We start from the raw sequence: 17,624 nt of genomic DNA, 5'->3' as shown, positions 1-17,624 counted from the left end.
AACTAATATTTAATATATTTTATAATATAACTAAAATAAACAATTATAATAAATAAATAGTTTTTCCTTTAATTTCCCAAGAATTCATATATGTTCTTCAGCATTGCCGCGTGAACTATCGCCCATCTGGCGCCCATCAGTGTGACCGTTTGACCGATAGGTACCGTGCGCGGCGCTGGGCCATCTCTAAAAGTCGAGGCAACGAGCAACAAAACACAGATGAAATCTGATTTCTGGCTGCTGGCAGATTGAATTTCAAAACGGAGCAACCGAGAAGCGTGCGACGAGCAATCGAAACCGATTCGCATCGAGTCCGAGCACCGATCCCGCCATGCAAGCTAGCGATTCGACACCCGAGGCGACCGCCGTCGCCGATGAACAGTCGCAGCCAGCAGCGAGCACCACGACAACAGTCACCGCTGACGCTGCTGCTGCTGGCCAAGATGCGGAAAACAACAACAACCGGAGTGGAGGAGGCGAGGGGGAAGGAGCGGAGGAAGCCGAGGCGGAGGCAGAAGCGGAGGATGCCTCGGCGGAGGAACGCGAGGAGCTGGATCAGTTCATAAGCGAGCTGCGCGACAAGATAGAGAGCAAGCGTCAGTTGCGCCTGGAGAACTCCAATTTCGAGCTGCCCGGCGAGGAGCATTTTGCGCGCCTGGACTCCAATCTAAAGAAGAACACGGCATTTGTGAAGAAACTCAAGGTGTTCACTGCCACCCAGCTGGATGGGCTGCTGCGCGAGCTGGCCGCCCTCAATCTAAGCAAATACATTTCGGAAATCTGTGCAGCACTGGCTGAGGCCAAGCTCAAGATGACCGATGTCCCGGCCGTGGTCATTCTGGCCTCCCGCCTTCATCGTACATATGCGGACTTTGATATGCAGTTTCTGGAGGCCTGGCAGAAGGCACTGAACATCAAGGCAAGCGGCGAGAAGATTGGCAATCCCAGCAAGCTCCGGGTGGATCTGCGCCTCTTTGCCGAACTGGTTAGTTCCGGGGTGATCCAGATGAAGCCGGGATTGGCACAGCTGGGCGTAGTCCTGGTCCATCTGATTGCCCAGGACAAGGATGATCATAGTAATTTCTCGATTATACTCTCCTTCTGCCGTCACTGCGGCGAGGAGTACGCCGGCTTGGTGCCGCAGAAGATGCAGCAACTGGCCATCAAATATGGGGTAGAGGTGCCCAAGTCGGATTTCCTCACCGCCGACAAGCAGCTCAATCTGAGGACCATGCTCAAGGGCTACTTCAAGGCCCTGTGCAAACACGTCCTGTCCGAGCAGGCTGAGCTGATGAACATGACCAAGAATATACGCCGGACCATGGAATGCAAGGGTGAGATATCCTCGGAGAAGCGTGAGAAATGTGAACTGATGCAGGCAGGATTCGACAAGCTGCTGGCCTCGGCCCAATCGCTGTCGGAGCTGCTGGGAGAGCCGCTGCCAGAGCTGGCCAAAGAGTCGGAGTGCTGCAATCCGGGCACCGTCATCGACAATATGCTGGACAGTGCCTCCTTTGGTGTGCTGGATCCTTGGGGTGATGAGGAGACGCGTGCCTTCTACACGGATCTGCCCGACTTGCGTCAGTTTCTGCCCAACTTTTCGGCACCCAAGGTGGACCTGGAGACACTGGAGGAGCCCAGCGAGTTGACTGAGGAGGCCATCGAGGCGAATCTAGATGCGGAAATGGATATAGATGATCCGCCATCCACCACATCGGATACAGCACTGGATACTGTGGTGGGCGAGGAGGTAGCAGTGCCTACAGGCACTCCTGTAACGCCCACCGAGGAGCTGAAGCCCCAAAAGATGGGCAATGCCCTCATGGAGCTGGGTCGCCAGCAGCAGCAGCCGCAACAGAATCCCAGCCAGAGCCAATCGCAGACGCAGTTGCGTCAACAGTTCGATGCCTTCCTGCTAAACCTCTTCAACTGCGTCAACAAGGAGCTCATCGATTCGGCGGCCATCGAGTTCCTGCTCAACTTCAACACGAAGCATCAGCGCAAGAAGCTCACGCGAACGATCTTCTCGGTGCAGCGCACCCGGCTGGACATACTGCCATACCTGTCGCGGTTCGTGGCCATTATCCATATGTGCAACACGGACATGGCTGCCGATCTGGCCGAACTGCTGCGCAAGGAGTTCAAGTGGCACATCCGCAAGAAGAATCAATTGAATATAGAGTCGAAGCTGAAGATTGTCCGGTTCATCGGTGAGCTGGTCAAGTTCGGGCTGTTCAAGAAGTTCGATGCCTTGGGATGCCTGAAGATGCTGCTGCGCGACTTCCAGCATCATCAGATCGAGATGGCCTGCGCCTTTGTGGAGGTCAGCGGTGTGTATTTGTACAATTGCCGTGATGCCCGGCTCCTGATGAATGTCTTCCTGGATCAAATGCTGCGCATGAAGACGGCCACGGCCATGGATTCGCGTCACGCGGCCCAGATCGAGAGTGTCTACTATTTGGTCAAGCCGCCAGAGTCATCGAAACGTGAGCTCACACCGCGTCCGCCCATGCACGAGTACATCCGCCACCTGATCTTCGAGGAGCTGTGCAAGCAGAATGTGGAGCGCTGCATCAAGATGCTGCGACGCATCGACTGGCAGGATCCGGAGACGAACAGCTATGCGATCAAGTGCCTCAGCAAGGCCTACTTGCTGCGCTTCCCCCTGGTCCGGTGTCTGGCGGATCTCGTGTCAGGACTGAGCTCCTATCAGCCGCGTGCGGTGACCGTTGTCATTGACAATGTCTTTGAGGATATACGTGCCGGTCTGGAGATCCATTCGCCGCGGATGGCCCAGCGACGAATAGCGATGGCCAAGTATCTGGGCGAGATGTACAACTACAAGTTGGTGGAGTCGACGCACATTCTCAACACCCTTTACTCGATCATATCGCTGGGCGTATCCATGGACCAGAACGTCATCTCGCCCCTGGATCCGCCGGATAGCCTGTTCCGACTGAAGCTTGCCTGCATGCTGCTGGACACGTGTGGACCCTATTTCACCAGTCAGGCCACGCGCAAGAAGTGAGTATTGGGATGCTCCTGGTTCAATATTTTGTTCTCTTATCATTTCCTTGCATTTTTTGCAGACTGGACTACTTCCTGGTGTTCTTCCAGCACTATTATTGGTTCAAGAAATCGCATCCCGTGTTCAGCCGATCGGAGAATACCTCCGATCTCTTTCCCATCCTGGTGGATCACACCTATCGCGACTGCTTGTCCGGCGTGAGGCCCAAGCTGAAGCTGTACAAGAGCTTGGAACAGGCCAAGGCGGCGATTGATCAGCTGCAGGAGAAGCTATATCCCCAGCTGAAGGCCAACAGCAGCAGCAGCAGTGGCGTCCATAGCAGCAACAGCAACTTAGCTGCCCAGGACCCAGCGCTAGGCACCATTAGCGAGATGAACGAGATGGAGGAGAACGTAAGCTACTCTTGGGAGGTTCCCTTTTCGAGTATATACATTATTTTACACATCCACAGGTCACCGATGAGGACGATTCGGGCTCGTCCAACGATCAGCGGGAGCGCCAGGTGGCCGATAACCAGGAGGCGGAGCCGGAACAGTCCAATGATTGGACGGAGAATGAGACAGAGCCACCGCTGCCGCCGCCACCACCACCGGAGAAGTCCAAGGAGGATCTCGAGTTTGAGCAGATGTACGAGAAGATGACCACGGACTCGTACCAGGAGCGCATGAAGGAGCCGCTAAAGGCCACCGCCAAGGATATACCGGTGCCGATGACGGCACGCCTGCAGAAGAAATCCTACGATCAGATTAATGGCAGCTCGGGTCAGGCCTCCTTGCAGATCTCAAAGGCAGCCGTTGTGACGCCCGATGCAGCTCCAGGCTTGCAGGCCATCACCACGAGTGGCGGCGGCCAAGAAGCTCTAGCCGAGGGCACCAAATCTGGAGGCGGAGGAGGAGGAGGTGGAGGAGGAAGTAATGTACCTTTCGTCCTTATGGTTCGCGGTCACAAGGGTGGCAAGCAGCAGTTCAAGTCCTTTGTGGCCGCCTCGGACTCCCATCTGGCCATCAACCTGAAGCGTCAGGAGCAGGCGATACGCGAGGAGAAGGAGAAGGTTAAGCGCTTAACCCTGAACATAACGGAGCGGATCGAAGAGGAGGACTACCAGGAGTCACTGCTGCCGCCACAGCAGCGCAATTTTGGCCATCAAAGCTACTACCAGAAGTCGAACAAGCACAAGTTCAAGCACCAGAAAGGCGCCCCCGATGCGGATCTCATCTTTCACTGAGAACAGGGACCAGGAAACGGAACTAGGGTTGCTATTAGCTACCAGCTACTCCTCCTGTGACTGCGATTGCGACTGAGAACGCGAAAGGGAGAGGACGTGGCTCCAAGAGCCCACTACGTGCAGGCTCCCAGCAGACAAACACACAAAAACACACACCTCAGAAGCCGTACTTAAGCCCACAAAACTGAAGACAAGAATGAAGCCACTCGGAGACAGAAGACAGACAAACAGATGCCAGGAAGCCCTCGCAATCGCAGCCAGCTCAAGCCATGAGTAAGTGGCACTCGTACTCGTACTCGTCCTCGATATTATAATGTACATAATATATAGAACAGAACAGAATGGAACAGAAACGAACAGCCTCTGCATCTGCCACTGCCGCAGATGTAACTCCAACCTTAACCCTATATCTTTAATACTACATACATAGTACGTACCATTGCCTAGACTTGTTTCGAAAACAGAACCTAATGTATACAACGATATATACAACATACAGATCAGATATTCATATATATGCATACATATATATATCTATATACATTTATATATTCGATGTACATAAACTGGGCATTCATGTTCGATGTGTTTACAACATTATTTGACTTTTATTTTAAGCAAAAACAGTCTGAAATCAGTGAAAATAAAAGAGAGGGAGAGAAAGAGACAGATCTTAGTTGTTTTTCTCTCTCTTTCTTTTTTAAAAGGAGCCTCTCCAGAATTGCCGAAGAAGAAACGCTTTTCCATCAACAACTTTCATACCTTCATTAGTTTATAATTTTATTTTCATTTAAAATTTTCTAAAAGAAATTCTAAAGAAAAAAGATTTGCCGAAGAAGAATCCTCTTCCCAAAAACAATCATTTAAATCTTTTCAATTATCTTCTTTTTTTCTCATTTTTATTTCACTAAAAATTAGCATCAAAACAATTTTAATTTTTCCACTTTTTTTAATTTGTTTATCGGTTTCTCCTTTTTTTTATCATTATTAATAAAAAATTACTCAAAACACGTTTAAAAACCAACTCGTTTTCTTCTGCTACGCTTTAAATATTTTTTTTGTTAATCAGTAATCAGTACAAATGGCAAAAAAATATATATGTGTATATATATTTATATAGTAGTATTAATTTACTATTAATGAACCGAAGAAAATTCAATAATAAAACAAAAAACACACACAGACTAATTATTACAAAAAAATAAAAAAAAAGAAATATAAAAACACATTAGGTTCTCTGTTTTTCTTATTTTTTTTCCTCTGGTCTTCCTTTTTCGTTTTCATTTTGTAAAAAAATAATTATTATAAAAATGATTAAATAAAAAGGCGGCTACAATTAACAATTACAAGCTTAAATGTTAATACGCTTAAATATTAATTTTTAAAGTTAGATTGTGTTTCTTTTTTAATATAAAACAAATACGGGGAAGGAAAAGGTTAAGGGGGGACTCGGATGGAAACAGGGGCCATCCATTAATTCTTGAATTTTCTTTTAAACAAAAAGATACGCGTACAAAAATAAAATAAAATACAAACTAACAAAAAAAGAACACAAAATCATACATAATTCATAATCGTTTGCTGGCGCTTCTTGTGTGTTGTGTGTGTGTTTTTGTATCGTGTGTAGCTTTGTTGTGCGTTGTCCTCCTGCTGGAAGCTCTTGTATATAGATATATATATATATAAAGTCTAAAATATATATGTTTTTGCAAGGCACAAATCGTTTTGCTCGTTCAGTGTATATATATATATTAAATATATATACTATATGGGGGACTGACTTAGTTTAGAAGGCGTTTTCAATGGCAGTTTGACTTTCGTGGTTCTTGCACCCTTCGTCGTTTCGGTATCGGTTCTGAACATATAATATATATATATATATTGGCTGTTGTGGGGGGTTTTCCTGGTTTCCTGTTAGTTTCTTCAAAAGCAGAGACACGACGACGACACACGTAATTTTTCACTAATATTTAGCTTAGAGATGTTCATGTTCCGCCTTTGATTTTTAAGTTGTTATTTATTTTCCCGCGTACATGGGGTTCTTGAAGGTGGAGGTGGCCTGCTTGTAGATAGGATTCTCGCCCTGCAATCGAAAGAAGAGAAAGATTAGCTAAGATATATGATATATTTAAACCCTTGAAGGGTATTATAATGTTAGTCAAAAGCTTAAAACCCAATGAAGGAGTCATTTCCGACCCTATAAATCATATATATTCTTGATCAGCATGAACAGCCGAATCGATCTAGCTTTGTCCGACACAAATTTAATTTTTTTTTTAAATTTCACAATTTTTTAAGGCCTAAAATTGTGGAAATTGAATTTTGAAAAATTGTCAAAAATTTGAATTGTCTTAAATGTTAAATGGAGTATGCAGTTTTAATAATTTATTAAAAACTAGCACAGAACAGCTTTCCGAATTAAAATTAATGCTTTTTTGACGTAGTTATGAGTTTTTTAAGTTTTAATTTTTAGTTAAAATTGCATATAAAAATATTGAAAAATATCGATTCAAAAATTGGATTATAATTATAGTCAAAAGCCTAAAACCCAATGAAGAAGTCATTTCCGACCCTATAAATCATATATATTCTTGATCAGCATCAACAGCCGAGTCGATCTAGCTTTGTCCGACACAAATTTAATTTTTTTAGAAATTTCACAATTTTTTAAGGCCTAAAATTGTGGAAATTGAATTTTAAAAAATTGCCAAAAATTGGAATTGTCTTAAATGTTAAATGGAGTATGCAGTTTTAATAATTTATTAAAAACTAGCACAGAACAGCTTTCCGAATTTAAATTAATGCTTTTTTGACATAGTTATGAGTTTTTTAAGTTTTAATTTTTAGTAAAAATTGCATATAAAAATATTGAAATATATCGACTCAAAAATTGGATTATAATTATAGTCAAAAGCCTAAAACCCAATGAAGAAGTCATTTCCGACCCTATAAATCATATATATTCTTGATCAGCATCAACAGCCGAATCGATCTAGCTTTGTCCGACACAATTTTAATTTTTTCAAAAATTTCACAATCTTTTAAGGCCTAAAATTGAGGAAATTGAATTTTGAAAAATTGTCAAAAATTTGAATTGTCTTAAATGTTAAATGGAGTATGCAGTTTTAATAATTTATTAAAAACTAGCACAGAACAGCTTTCCGAATTTAAATTAATGAATTTTTGGCATAGTTATGAGTTTTTTAAGTTTTAATTTTTAGTAAAAATTGCATATAAAAATATTGAAAAATATCGACTCAAAAATTGGATTATAATTATAGTCAAAAGCCTAAAACCTAATGAAGGAGTCATTTCCGACCCTATAAATCATATATATTCTTGATCAGCATGAACAGCCGAATCGATCTAGCTTTGTCCGACACAAATTTAATTTTTTTTTTAAATTTCACAATTTTTTAAGGCCTAAAATTGTGGAAATTGAATTTTGAAAAATTGTCAAAAATTTGAATTGTCTTAAATGTTAAATGGAGTATGCAGTTTTAATAATTTATTAAAAACTAGCACAGAACAGCTTTCCGAATTAAAATTAATGCTTTTTTGACGTAGTTATGAGTTTTTTAAGTTTTAATTTTTAGTTAAAATTGCATATAAAAATATTGAAAAATATCGATTCAAAAATTGGATTATAATTATAGTCAAAAGCCTAAAACCCAATGAAGAAGTCATTTCCGACCCTATAAATCATATATATTCTTGATCAGCATCAACAGCCGAGTCGATCTAGCTTTGTCCGACACAAATTTAATTTTTTTAGAAATTTCACAATTTTTTAAGGCCTAAAATTGTGGAAATTGAATTTTAAAAAATTACCAAAAATTGGAATTGTCTTAAATGTTAAATGCAGTATGCAGTTTTAATAATTTATTAAAAACTAGCACAGAACAGCTTTCGGAATTAAAATTAATGCTTTTTTGACGTAGTTATGGGTTTTTTAAGTTTTAATTTTTAGTTAAAATTGCATATAAAAATATTGAAAAATATCGATTCAAAAATTGGATTATAATTATAGTCAAAAGCCTAAAACCCAATGAAGAAGTCATTTCCGACCCTATAAATCATATATATTCTTGATCAGCATCAACAGCCGAGTCGATCTAGCTTTGTCCGACACAAATTTAATTTTTTTAGAAATTTCACAATTTTTTAAGGCCTAAAATTGTGGAAATTGAATTTTAAAAAATTGCCAAAAATTGGAATTGTCTTAAATGTTAAATGGAGTATGCAGTTTTAATAATTTATTAAAAACTAGCACAGAACAGCTTTCCGAATTTAAATTAATGCTTTTTTGACATAGTTATGAGTTTTTTAAGTTTTAATTTTTAGTAAAAATTGCATATAAAAATATTGAAAAATATCGACTCAAAAATTGGATTATAATTATAGTCAAAAGCCTAAAACCTAATGAAGGAGTCATTTCCGACCCTATAAATCATATATATTCTTGATCAGCATCAACAGCCGAATCGATCTAGCTTTGTCCGACACAATTTTAATTTTTTCAAAAATTTCACAATCTTTTAAGGCCTAAAATTGAGGAAATTGAATTTTGAAAAATTGTCAAAAATTTGAATTGTCTTAAATGTTAAATGGAGTATGCAGTTTTAATAATTTATTAAAAACTAGCACAGAACAGCTTTCCGAATTTAAATTAATGAATTTTTGGCATAGTTATGAGTTTTTTAAGTTTTAATTTTTAGTAAAAATTGCATATAAAAATATTGAAAAATATCGACTCAAAAATTGGATTATAATTATAGTCAAAAGCCTAAAACCTAATGAAGGAGTCATTTCCGACCCTATAAATCATATATATTCTTGATCAGCATCAACAGCCGAATCGATCTAGCTTTGTCCGACACAATTTTAATTTTTTCAAAAATTTCACAATCTTTTAAGGCCTAAAATTGAGGAAATTGAATTTTGAAAAATTGTCAAAAATTTGAATTGTCTTAAATGTTAAATGGAGTATGCAGTTTTAATAATTTATTAAAAACTAGCACAGAACAGCTTTCCGAATTTAAATTAATGAATTTTTGGCATAGTTATGAATTTTTTAAACTTTGATTTGTAGAGAAAATTGCAATATAAAAACATGGATAAATATTGATTCAAAGAGTGAGAATATTTTTAGCTTTGATCGATCTCCGATTTGATTCAATTACAAAGGGAATATAAGCTTCGGCTCCCCGTAGAGAGTTCCCTTTCTTCTTTAAATTTCAATAATATTTTCTATACAGTAATTTCCCTGATCAAATCCCGTATCCAATATACTGTGTACATACCGTATCCCACTTGGCGTTCATGCGCTCCTTCTCGAAGCGGGCAAACTCTCGGCGATCATGGATGGTCGTGAGCAGCTTCCACAGCAGCAGAATGGCCAAACCGACCAGAACGATGGCTGCTATGACGCCGAGAACGATGCCCAGCATAAAAACCTTGGGCGGGCATTCCTTCTCCTCCTGGGCATGGACAATGAGGTCGCCCTGCTCGCTGTACTTGAACATGAACTTGCAGTCATCCTCGTCGAAGAACGTGCACATCTGCTCATCCTTGTGCTCATCGATCACCACCTTGTCCACCCCAACGGGCGTAAATGCCGTACAGTTGCGGGCACAATCGTCGACGTTCTTGAGGACGCCCGTATGATACATTTGGCACTGGACGCAGTCTTTTAGCTCCTGACACCGACCCGAGCACGTCGGGCACTTCTCACAATGACGACCCGAGTAGCGACCCTGATCATTCACTGTGCACTTGCAGACGCCACACTCGCAGGTGCCGTGACCGGAGCAGATCTCACCGCCACCGGGTGGCATACAGGTATCATTGGAGGCCTTGCAGGCGCAACTGGTGCCCGTCCAGCCGGGCTTACAGATGCAACGTCCGCAGTCACAGATGCCATTGTCCGGGCCGGAGCACAATTGGTTCTTATTCCGTTCGCAGCTAAAGTTATCGCACTCACAGAGCTTGCCAGAGACGACCTCGTCGGGATTGGTTCGCTTGAAGCACTCGCAGGAGCCGCACACGCAATTGCCACGGCCAGAGCAGTCCGTCGTCGTTGTATTATCCGCCCGACAGCTGGCATCGTTGTTTATGGTGGAATTCATATCCGAGACGGAGCACTCGCAGCTATTGCCAAAATGATGCTCATCGCAGTCACAGATGCCGCACATGAAGGTACCAAAGTTGTTGCAGTGCCGCGAATGTTTCTCATAACCGGTGGAGCCGGGCTGTTCGCATGGACACGCGCAAAGCATTTCCAAATGGATGAGCATGCTCTCGTTAATGCCCACGGGATAGATTTGAATGTATTGGTTCCAATCGCGCGGATCCTCGGGGCACTTGAGCACCTGTATCTGAGCGGTGAAGCTAACCTGTTGGCCCACCGTCAGGTTGTCACATTTGGAGGTCTGCAGCTCGGGTCCGCCGCCCAAGCAGGATGAGAAATAGGTGATTTTTACATCGCCAGTGGCATTGTCCTTCATCTCCACCGATGAGGAGATTTTCTATCAATAGAGAGGTTACATTAGATTTCTTTCTTTCGAATTGTCTTCTCATACTCACAGCATATTCCTCCTTGACCAGATCCACCACGTTGGACGAATCGTTGGACAGCACCGCCGCCGAGGAGCCCTGAATGTGACCGACGAGCTTCTCGTAGACAGAGATCTGATTGCGGGTAACAGCAAAGATAATATTGATGGCATTCTCCTTGACCTTCTGATTGATCTGCGATATGCTGGGATAATCCTGTACCGTTGAGTGCGTGTACATGCCCTGGGGATTCAGATGGCATTCACCATCGTTGGGTGCAATCACACCGCCCAATTTGCCATCGCCGGCATAGTGGAAACCCGCATCCGTGGAGAAGACGAGCAGACGACGGGCCTGTTCACGCCATCCCACCTGCTGGCGGCAAGCAATGGCCTGCATAATGGCATCGAAGCCACCTTCGGGTGCATCCAGATTACCAGACACGGCCGCATCCTTTACCTCGTTCTGCCAGGGATATCGTCGAAATTTAGAGAATTATTTAAAGAATCTTTCACATTAGTGATGGTAGTAATTAGTGATGGTGATTGTGTTTGATCAGGCAAGCAGTTAGGGTTATAGCAAGCTCCTGCTGCTGGCACACATCCTGCTCTTCCCAAAGCCTTCTAGGATTAGTTGAGAAATCCATTCGGTTAGCAAACAAAGCCACTTTAAACCTTATCAATAGCTCAATATAGCAATATAGCAATATATAAATATGGGTATAGTTAGTGTTAGCGCAAAAGATAAGTGTTTCTGCGTAAGATAAGATACTATATATACAGCCAGGCTATGAGTAATTCGTCACATTTTTTAGGAATACTTTTTAAAGAATTTCTCAAGGCTACCAGGCTAAGAGGAGGCCTTTTCTATGCTTTCTGCTAGTGTTAGGGGGCGTGGTAAAATTAATTAAAGCCATTTCTATATGCCTAAATGCGCTACAAATGTTTGCACCAAATTTGGTAGCTATACCTCTTTTAGTCTCTGAGATCTAGACAGTTTTTTCTAAGGAACCAAGAACACTATTAGCCATACAGGACATTAAGACCCTCTCAACTTAGCAACAAAAGCTGGTTTATAAAATCGGAGCAGCCTTTGAGTACAGGGATATATAAACTAGAAGCCTTTGGGAAGCAGACCATCTATATAAATATATTATCCAGTGACCCTAAATCCCTATTATTCGAGTTTTACCCAGGTTTCTTTACTAATCCAGAGTGTGCCAGCTTAATTAGGATAATTACACAAGACAAAGGGATACCAGGTAACCAATAAATAACCAACAACCAAGTCACATCTAATATCTAAAGTTAAATTATGATTATATTAATGCTGGACTCTAATAAATTAATTACGTAAGTAGATAAACATTAGTATAACAACATTTACAATATCGCAACACCAAAACCAAGATGCAAATCAAATAACTGAACTTGAATTTGAAATGAACTGAACTGAATTGAATTAATGTTATAATAATGTAAGAATAAGGATGTAAAATTGAATATGTAGGTCACGGGCCGAGAGTTAAGTGCAAGGCAATGAGGCGATGGATCCGATATGGAATGCGATGGGTTGTGGGGGCGATGACCACTTACAGAGAATCTATATGTGTCCGTGCTCAAGCCCATGATGTTTCGATAGCCATAGGGAGCATCGCATTTGGGGCAGGGCTCCACCAGGCTAGTTTTTTTATCGGTTTTAAATTTCAGATATCGGATATTATCGAATTCGGGCAATTTTTCGAATACAATATAAATAGATATATAGATGGATGAATGAAATTAAAAAAAAGAGATAGAGAGAAACAAACGAAAAAGAAGAAAGGATAAATACGGATTTTGTTGACAACATCGAGTGGTGCAAATAATTACGATATAGTTACGATATATATCTATATATACGCTATATAGTAGGGAGTAGTGTCGAGAGAGATGTGCTGAGTTCCTGCTCACCAGCAAACATACACACACACAGAGTACACACAGAGACACAAACTTATGACTAAGGCTTAATGCATAATGGATATATCTGAGAGATCATAATAATAGTAATAGTAATAATAATAATACGAAATACGCATAATAGAGAGACAAGCACGAGTGAGAGGTAGAGTGAGGAAAACATGCACATTGTGACTCGGAATGAGAGGATCTACTGGGAGGTAGGGAGAGTAGCAGGCAGGCACAGGATATATGTTTGTTGGTGTTGCATGTATGCGATGGTTAAGCAAGTATTATCGTCGTCTCTTACAGAAAAGCTTTCGGTGTTATTGTTGAGTGGCATGTGATTGCGGTAACCATAGGGAGCCTTGCAGTTGTCGCAGGGATGCTCGAGTCTACCGATTCGATGCGATTCGTCGCGTTGTTGTTGTTGTTTTTGATGTTTGTTGAGTTTGTTGTTGATTGGTGTTCATGGTGTGGTTGTAAGTACACAGATATTTCAACAAGTTAGATAGAAATTAGCTTGAATTTGGCATTAATCAAGAGAGAAAGAGAGTTAAGTTCGTAAACTGTCAATCAGAGTCATGGCTGCACACATGACTCACGGTTATAAGTGGTCAAGGAGTCACTCAGTCACTCATTAAGTCATCGCAGTTTCCGGCTAAGCGCTGACTAATCTCCGATATCTGGCCTATGACTACTACAGAGCGTTTCTTAGGAGCTAATCTTAACAAAATTTACTTTAAACATTTAAAACTAAGGGTGTTTTAAGGACAATCCTATGATATCACATAATTTCAAGTCTAGAAGAGTCAAAACAATACAAGACTTGTCGCTTCGCAACTTGATAATCAAAGATTACAATCATTATTTCCTTAACTTATTCTACCTTTATAGAGCCGCACTCACTTTTTGGGTATCGTAGACACATAGGGCATCAGGACCTTATCCACAAAGGAGCCAAAGCCCAGACGGAAGTTCGACGTAATACTCTTCATTGTCTCCGACAGCTTATCACCCAGGGCCGACAGCTTCTCCTTGTCATCCTCCATGGACTTGGACAGGTCCATAAGATAGTACAGATCCACGGGATAGCCCTCTGCTTGGGTATAGCTCACCTTCAGGTCATGCTTTTGGTCTGTAAACAATCGGAGGATGGATTTAACGATGGAATACTAGAAGATGCAATCTCTACTCACTTATGCGCAGCTTCAGCTTCACCGACTGTGGCTTGATCTGGACAATTTCGCTGGAAGACCAACCCGCTGAGTATTCCGAGCCATAGGAACTGGACATGGACGAGGAGGAGGAGGATGAGCTGTGATAGGAGCTCGAACTGCTGCCAGAGATGCCATAGCCAGCACCGCCATACCCGGCGGAACCAGCGCCATAACCAGCACCGCCAGCTCCATAGCCACCGGCGCCCATTCCTATGCCCGCCGCCGAAGCTGTGCCGGCCAGCGTAAGGTTCTTGTTGAGGAGAATCTGCTCGGAGGTGTCCGGATTCCAGACAAACTCCTCGGGGCAAACGTTGCTCGTGTGTTGGAAGCAGCGCGACTGTCCCTTGAAGTCCGGCTGCATGCACCAGGCGCAGCTCTCGGTCTGGATGCACGTGTGGCACTTGTCCTTGGCCCCGCACGGGTTCTGTGTCAGTTTGCCCGCCTTCTGGGCCACCGCGGCCAGCGTTATGGCGGCCAGCAGGCAGAATCCTAAGAGCAGAGCTCCCAGGTTAATCCTCGTCCTCCCGAGGATCATCGTGAGTCCTTCTGTGTCTGTGTGGGTCTGTGTGCTGGAAGGATGGTGCTGGAGGAGGGTTCTCCGTGCGTCTTGCTCGCTCTCTCGGCGTTCTCTGTCGCTTTACTGGAAGCGTGCAGCTGGAATGAGGAGAAAGCAATTGAAATGATTAGTTTCCCAATCAGAATCACAAGAACTACAGTGGCGGGCGCAAAAATATACACAAAACACTGTCAAGAAGTCTCCAAAAATATATACCAATAAGGAGATTTAACGCGAAATCAATTTTGAGATCTATATTTATACATATTTCAGGAAATATGTTGTAACTAAATACTAAAGTTTAATACAACTTGTGCTATTTTTTCGACCGTAAGCGTAAGTGGAGTTCACTGTAAATGAAGTTCAGCTGATGCTGTTGTTGTTTCGTATTTGCTGTGCATTGCTTTCTATCCCCTCTTTTTTTCTCTCTCTCTCTCCACACTTTTTGCTTGCTTTTAAGGCTGCCCGCAACATCTGCCCCCCTTTTCGTTTTCTGCTTTTGCCTGCTTCATTCGTTTTGTTGTTTTTGCTGCTCTACCTTAATGTTTAATTTTATTTTCTCATCAACTTGGCCAGGGAGATGACTCATCTCTCACACTCAGACAGTGAAACAAGGGCGCTGCGTTGGATAAATGGATTTATAAAGGTGTGTGGGTGGGGTGTGCGTGTTTTTTTGTTTTTTTGTGGCGTCAAAAACCACACAAACACACACACACACACACACACACACACCAAAACAAGAATCAAGGAAGGCAGGAAGGAAGGAAGAGAGGCAGCAACACAGCAAGCTGTCAAGCAGCGCACGTTCCGTTAGCACGCTCCTCCTTTCCGTCCCGCTCCCACTGCCGCTTGGCCTCCTGGCGGAATGTAAACAAAGGCTGGAGGGAGAGGGACAATGAATGAGTAGTCATTGTGAACGACAACGATTGCAGTTGATTTCCGCTTAAATGAATCAGAATCAGAATCAGAATCACTCATACTCGCAGTAAATGCTCAAAATTCAATATGTTCAATAACCGAAAGGGCTGCAGCTTGTTTGCTCCACATGTGTGTACATAAACTCACACACATATATCTATATTTAGACGCCCACGCACACTCACATATCCGAACGCAATTTGCATGAAAGATCGTGTGCCGCCAAAACAAAAAGTAGAGTAAGTATAATTTTAAAAAATATGAATAAGGAAAAAAATGAAAGAAAATTGAGCAATCGCTATACCCTACACCCTCTATATGAACTGCAATAGCTGCCCTACTTGTATGAGGAAACTCTGAAACCAAACTATTTAAACTTGTGATACTACAGCCCAAAATAGACGTGCGATCAGTCTGATTTTTGCATATTATAAGCTTTATAATAAAAGCAGACAAATGGCCAAGTTTCATATTGATGACATGCTAGGTGAGCGAGAAAATCGCCAAAGTAAACAGAAAATTTGATATTGTAATGGGATCGGACACGAAAAACAGTTGTTACTCTGAAGCACATGTACATGGGTGGGGTAGAAGGGATGACTCTGCCCCCCTATGATTAATACCCTCACTATAAAAAAAAAAAAAGAACGGCATCTGCAGCGCACAGTTTTTGTTTTTTTTTTGTGTTATTTTTTGCCATGAATGATGGACGCCCACCAACACATGGACACATGGACATGTGGGCGTACTGGTTGAGGTCCCCTCCCTCATCCCCCCCTTGGATCTGTTTCTCTCTGATCTCCTGCCTACGTACACTCCACTCGCTAGATCGTGCGAGTGGGTGGGGGAAGTTGCATGGCGAGGCGATAAAGACAGAGCCCGAGGCGTAATCAGCAAAGGCGTCGCCGATCTGCAGCTTTTAAATCAAATAAAAGAAAAACTTTAATACACGGGCAAAAGTGTCGTGCAGAGGATTCGAGTCCATGCCTCTTTTAGTTCAACAAACAACACTCAACACGCACACACGCACACATATGTATGGTCGTTATCGCTGTGTTCGTGCGTGTGTCGTCACTGCGAATGAAATCATCAGGAGGAAGAAGAAAAAAAAAAAAGAGCACTCGGTGTTTTTGGCCAAATGCAGCCGGAATCCATTGATTTCTTACGTAATCCCCACTTATTTCACTTGCCACCGAACCAATGACAGCACTTTGGTCTAACTTTCGCCGCGTTTTCGTCAATAATTCGCGAAATTAATTTCCATCAGGGGCGCTTGGCCGCTGGTTCTTGTTCATCGTTTTCTTATTTTGATTTGCTCTCGCACACTTGTGGAGTTTGCTTGCACACACACACACACGCACACGTAGCTGAGTCAGTTAGAATTACTGCAGAATTTATACTTGCACTACGTACTTTCGTTGTTTTCGTTAACTTGGTCGGGCCGCAGGCCAGTTATACGCTTTTGATCCACGGAAACAATAAATTGAACAGCCGATTGCAACAATTATGATGCTATTTTTTTATTTTTTTGACTTATGATATTTTTGTGACATTTTGCTTCTGGTCACTCTGAATTTTGAAGCTGTTATTTAACATTTTACATTTTACACGTCTAAAGTCAATTTTACACGTTTACAGATACACGGGGTCGTCTTCTCATGTTTGGGGTCGAATTCTCACTTTTGGGGGGTACTGTATAATGTAAAATTCGTAACATAGCCGGTTAGCTTGTTTCAGGCTATATCTATATTTATTTACAAGTGGAAAAGCCCATGAAATTTGTAGCTAGTTTATAGCTATAAGAATATTCATTTACATATTCCAACTAAAATTGAATTCGTGACCCCAACAGCTTATTTTATCTTGTTGTGGAATCCTGTGTGTTTGTTTATAACCAAATTAATGAAATTTATAACTTTAAAATCATAATAATTTGTCATCACGTTCAGCACAGATGTTTTCGCACACTAATTACAGGTGGTGTGACCAACTACTAACAAGGGGGAAAACATTACTATCGCGTAGTTGAAGAATTTTTGGGTTCTCTCCTCCACTGCAGCTGGTTACACTTAAATGAACACTTTTGCAAATATAAGATTTATCTAAATGGACAAACAAATCCCAGTTTTAAGCCCTGGTTCGTGTCATCAGTCTTCTGATTGCTACATTTTGATATCGATTT

The 17,624-nt window shown here is 42.3% G+C and overlaps 2 protein-coding genes across 11 annotated transcripts; one reads left to right on the top strand and one right to left on the bottom strand.

Annotated features, from left to right (window-relative positions):
- Nucleotides 1–138: 138 nt before the first annotated feature.
- Nucleotides 139–4,850, top strand: Upf2 (UPF2 regulator of nonsense mediated mRNA decay). Its single transcript, XM_020950210.2, has 3 exons — nucleotides 139–3,024; nucleotides 3,090–3,420; nucleotides 3,480–4,850. Exons 1-3 carry the CDS (start codon nucleotides 332–334, stop codon nucleotides 4,251–4,253), a joined length of 3,798 nt encoding a protein of 1,265 aa, XP_020805869.2. The 5' UTR covers nucleotides 139–331; the 3' UTR covers nucleotides 4,254–4,850.
- Nucleotides 4,851–5,130: 280 nt separating this feature from the next.
- On the bottom strand, nucleotides 5,131–17,425 carry mys (position-specific antigen beta subunit myospheroid). Of its 10 annotated transcripts, none has more exons than XM_020950193.2 (7): nucleotides 16,609–17,425; nucleotides 13,948–14,622; nucleotides 13,658–13,886; nucleotides 13,059–13,143; nucleotides 10,839–11,273; nucleotides 9,557–10,780; nucleotides 5,131–6,336 (listed from the first exon to the last, which is right to left on the bottom strand). In XM_020950193.2, the coding sequence occupies exons 2-7, from the start codon at nucleotides 14,501–14,503 to the stop codon at nucleotides 6,271–6,273; spliced, it is 2,595 nt and encodes an 864-aa protein (XP_020805852.1). In that variant the 5' UTR covers nucleotides 14,504–14,622; nucleotides 16,609–17,425; the 3' UTR covers nucleotides 5,131–6,270. The 10 variants fall into 10 exon arrangements, with proteins under 10 accessions (XP_020805852.1, XP_020805853.1, XP_020805851.1 ...); XM_020950194.2 differs by lacking the exon at nucleotides 13,059–13,143 and adding an exon at nucleotides 12,404–12,488 and having other exon boundaries at nucleotides 16,856–17,411; XM_020950192.2 differs by having other exon boundaries at nucleotides 16,856–17,383.
- Nucleotides 17,426–17,624: the final 199 nt, after the last annotated feature.

This window comes from Drosophila serrata, unplaced genomic scaffold, assembly GCF_035046125.1.
Source record: "Drosophila serrata isolate PLE 108 unplaced genomic scaffold, ASM3504612v1 contig_251, whole genome shotgun sequence".
NCBI classification, from domain to species: Eukaryota; Metazoa; Arthropoda; class Insecta; order Diptera; family Drosophilidae; genus Drosophila; species Drosophila serrata.
The sequence above is the reverse complement of the archived record's forward strand: the minus strand, read 5'-3'. Positions and strand labels throughout refer to the sequence as shown.

Coding starts and splice junctions, on each gene's coding strand:
- Upf2 (XM_020950210.2), top strand. CDS start 332: ATGCAAGCTAGCGATTCGACACCCGAGGCGACCGCCGTCGCCGATGAA. Junction 3,025..3,089: donor AGTCAGGCCACGCGCAAGAA/GTGAGTATTGGG, acceptor CATTTTTTGCAG/ACTGGACTACTTCCTGGTGT. Junction 3,421..3,479: donor TGAACGAGATGGAGGAGAAC/GTAAGCTACTCT, acceptor ACACATCCACAG/GTCACCGATGAGGACGATTC.
- mys (XM_020950193.2), bottom strand. CDS start 14,503: ATGATCCTCGGGAGGACGAGGATTAACCTGGGAGCTCTGCTCTTAGGA. Junction 13,887..13,947: donor GAAGCTGAAGCTGCGCATAA/GTGAGTAGAGAT, acceptor GATTGTTTACAG/ACCAAAAGCATGACCTGAAG. Junction 10,781..10,838: donor TGGTCAAGGAGGAATATGCT/GTGAGTATGAGA, acceptor CTCTATTGATAG/AAAATCTCCTCATCGGTGGA.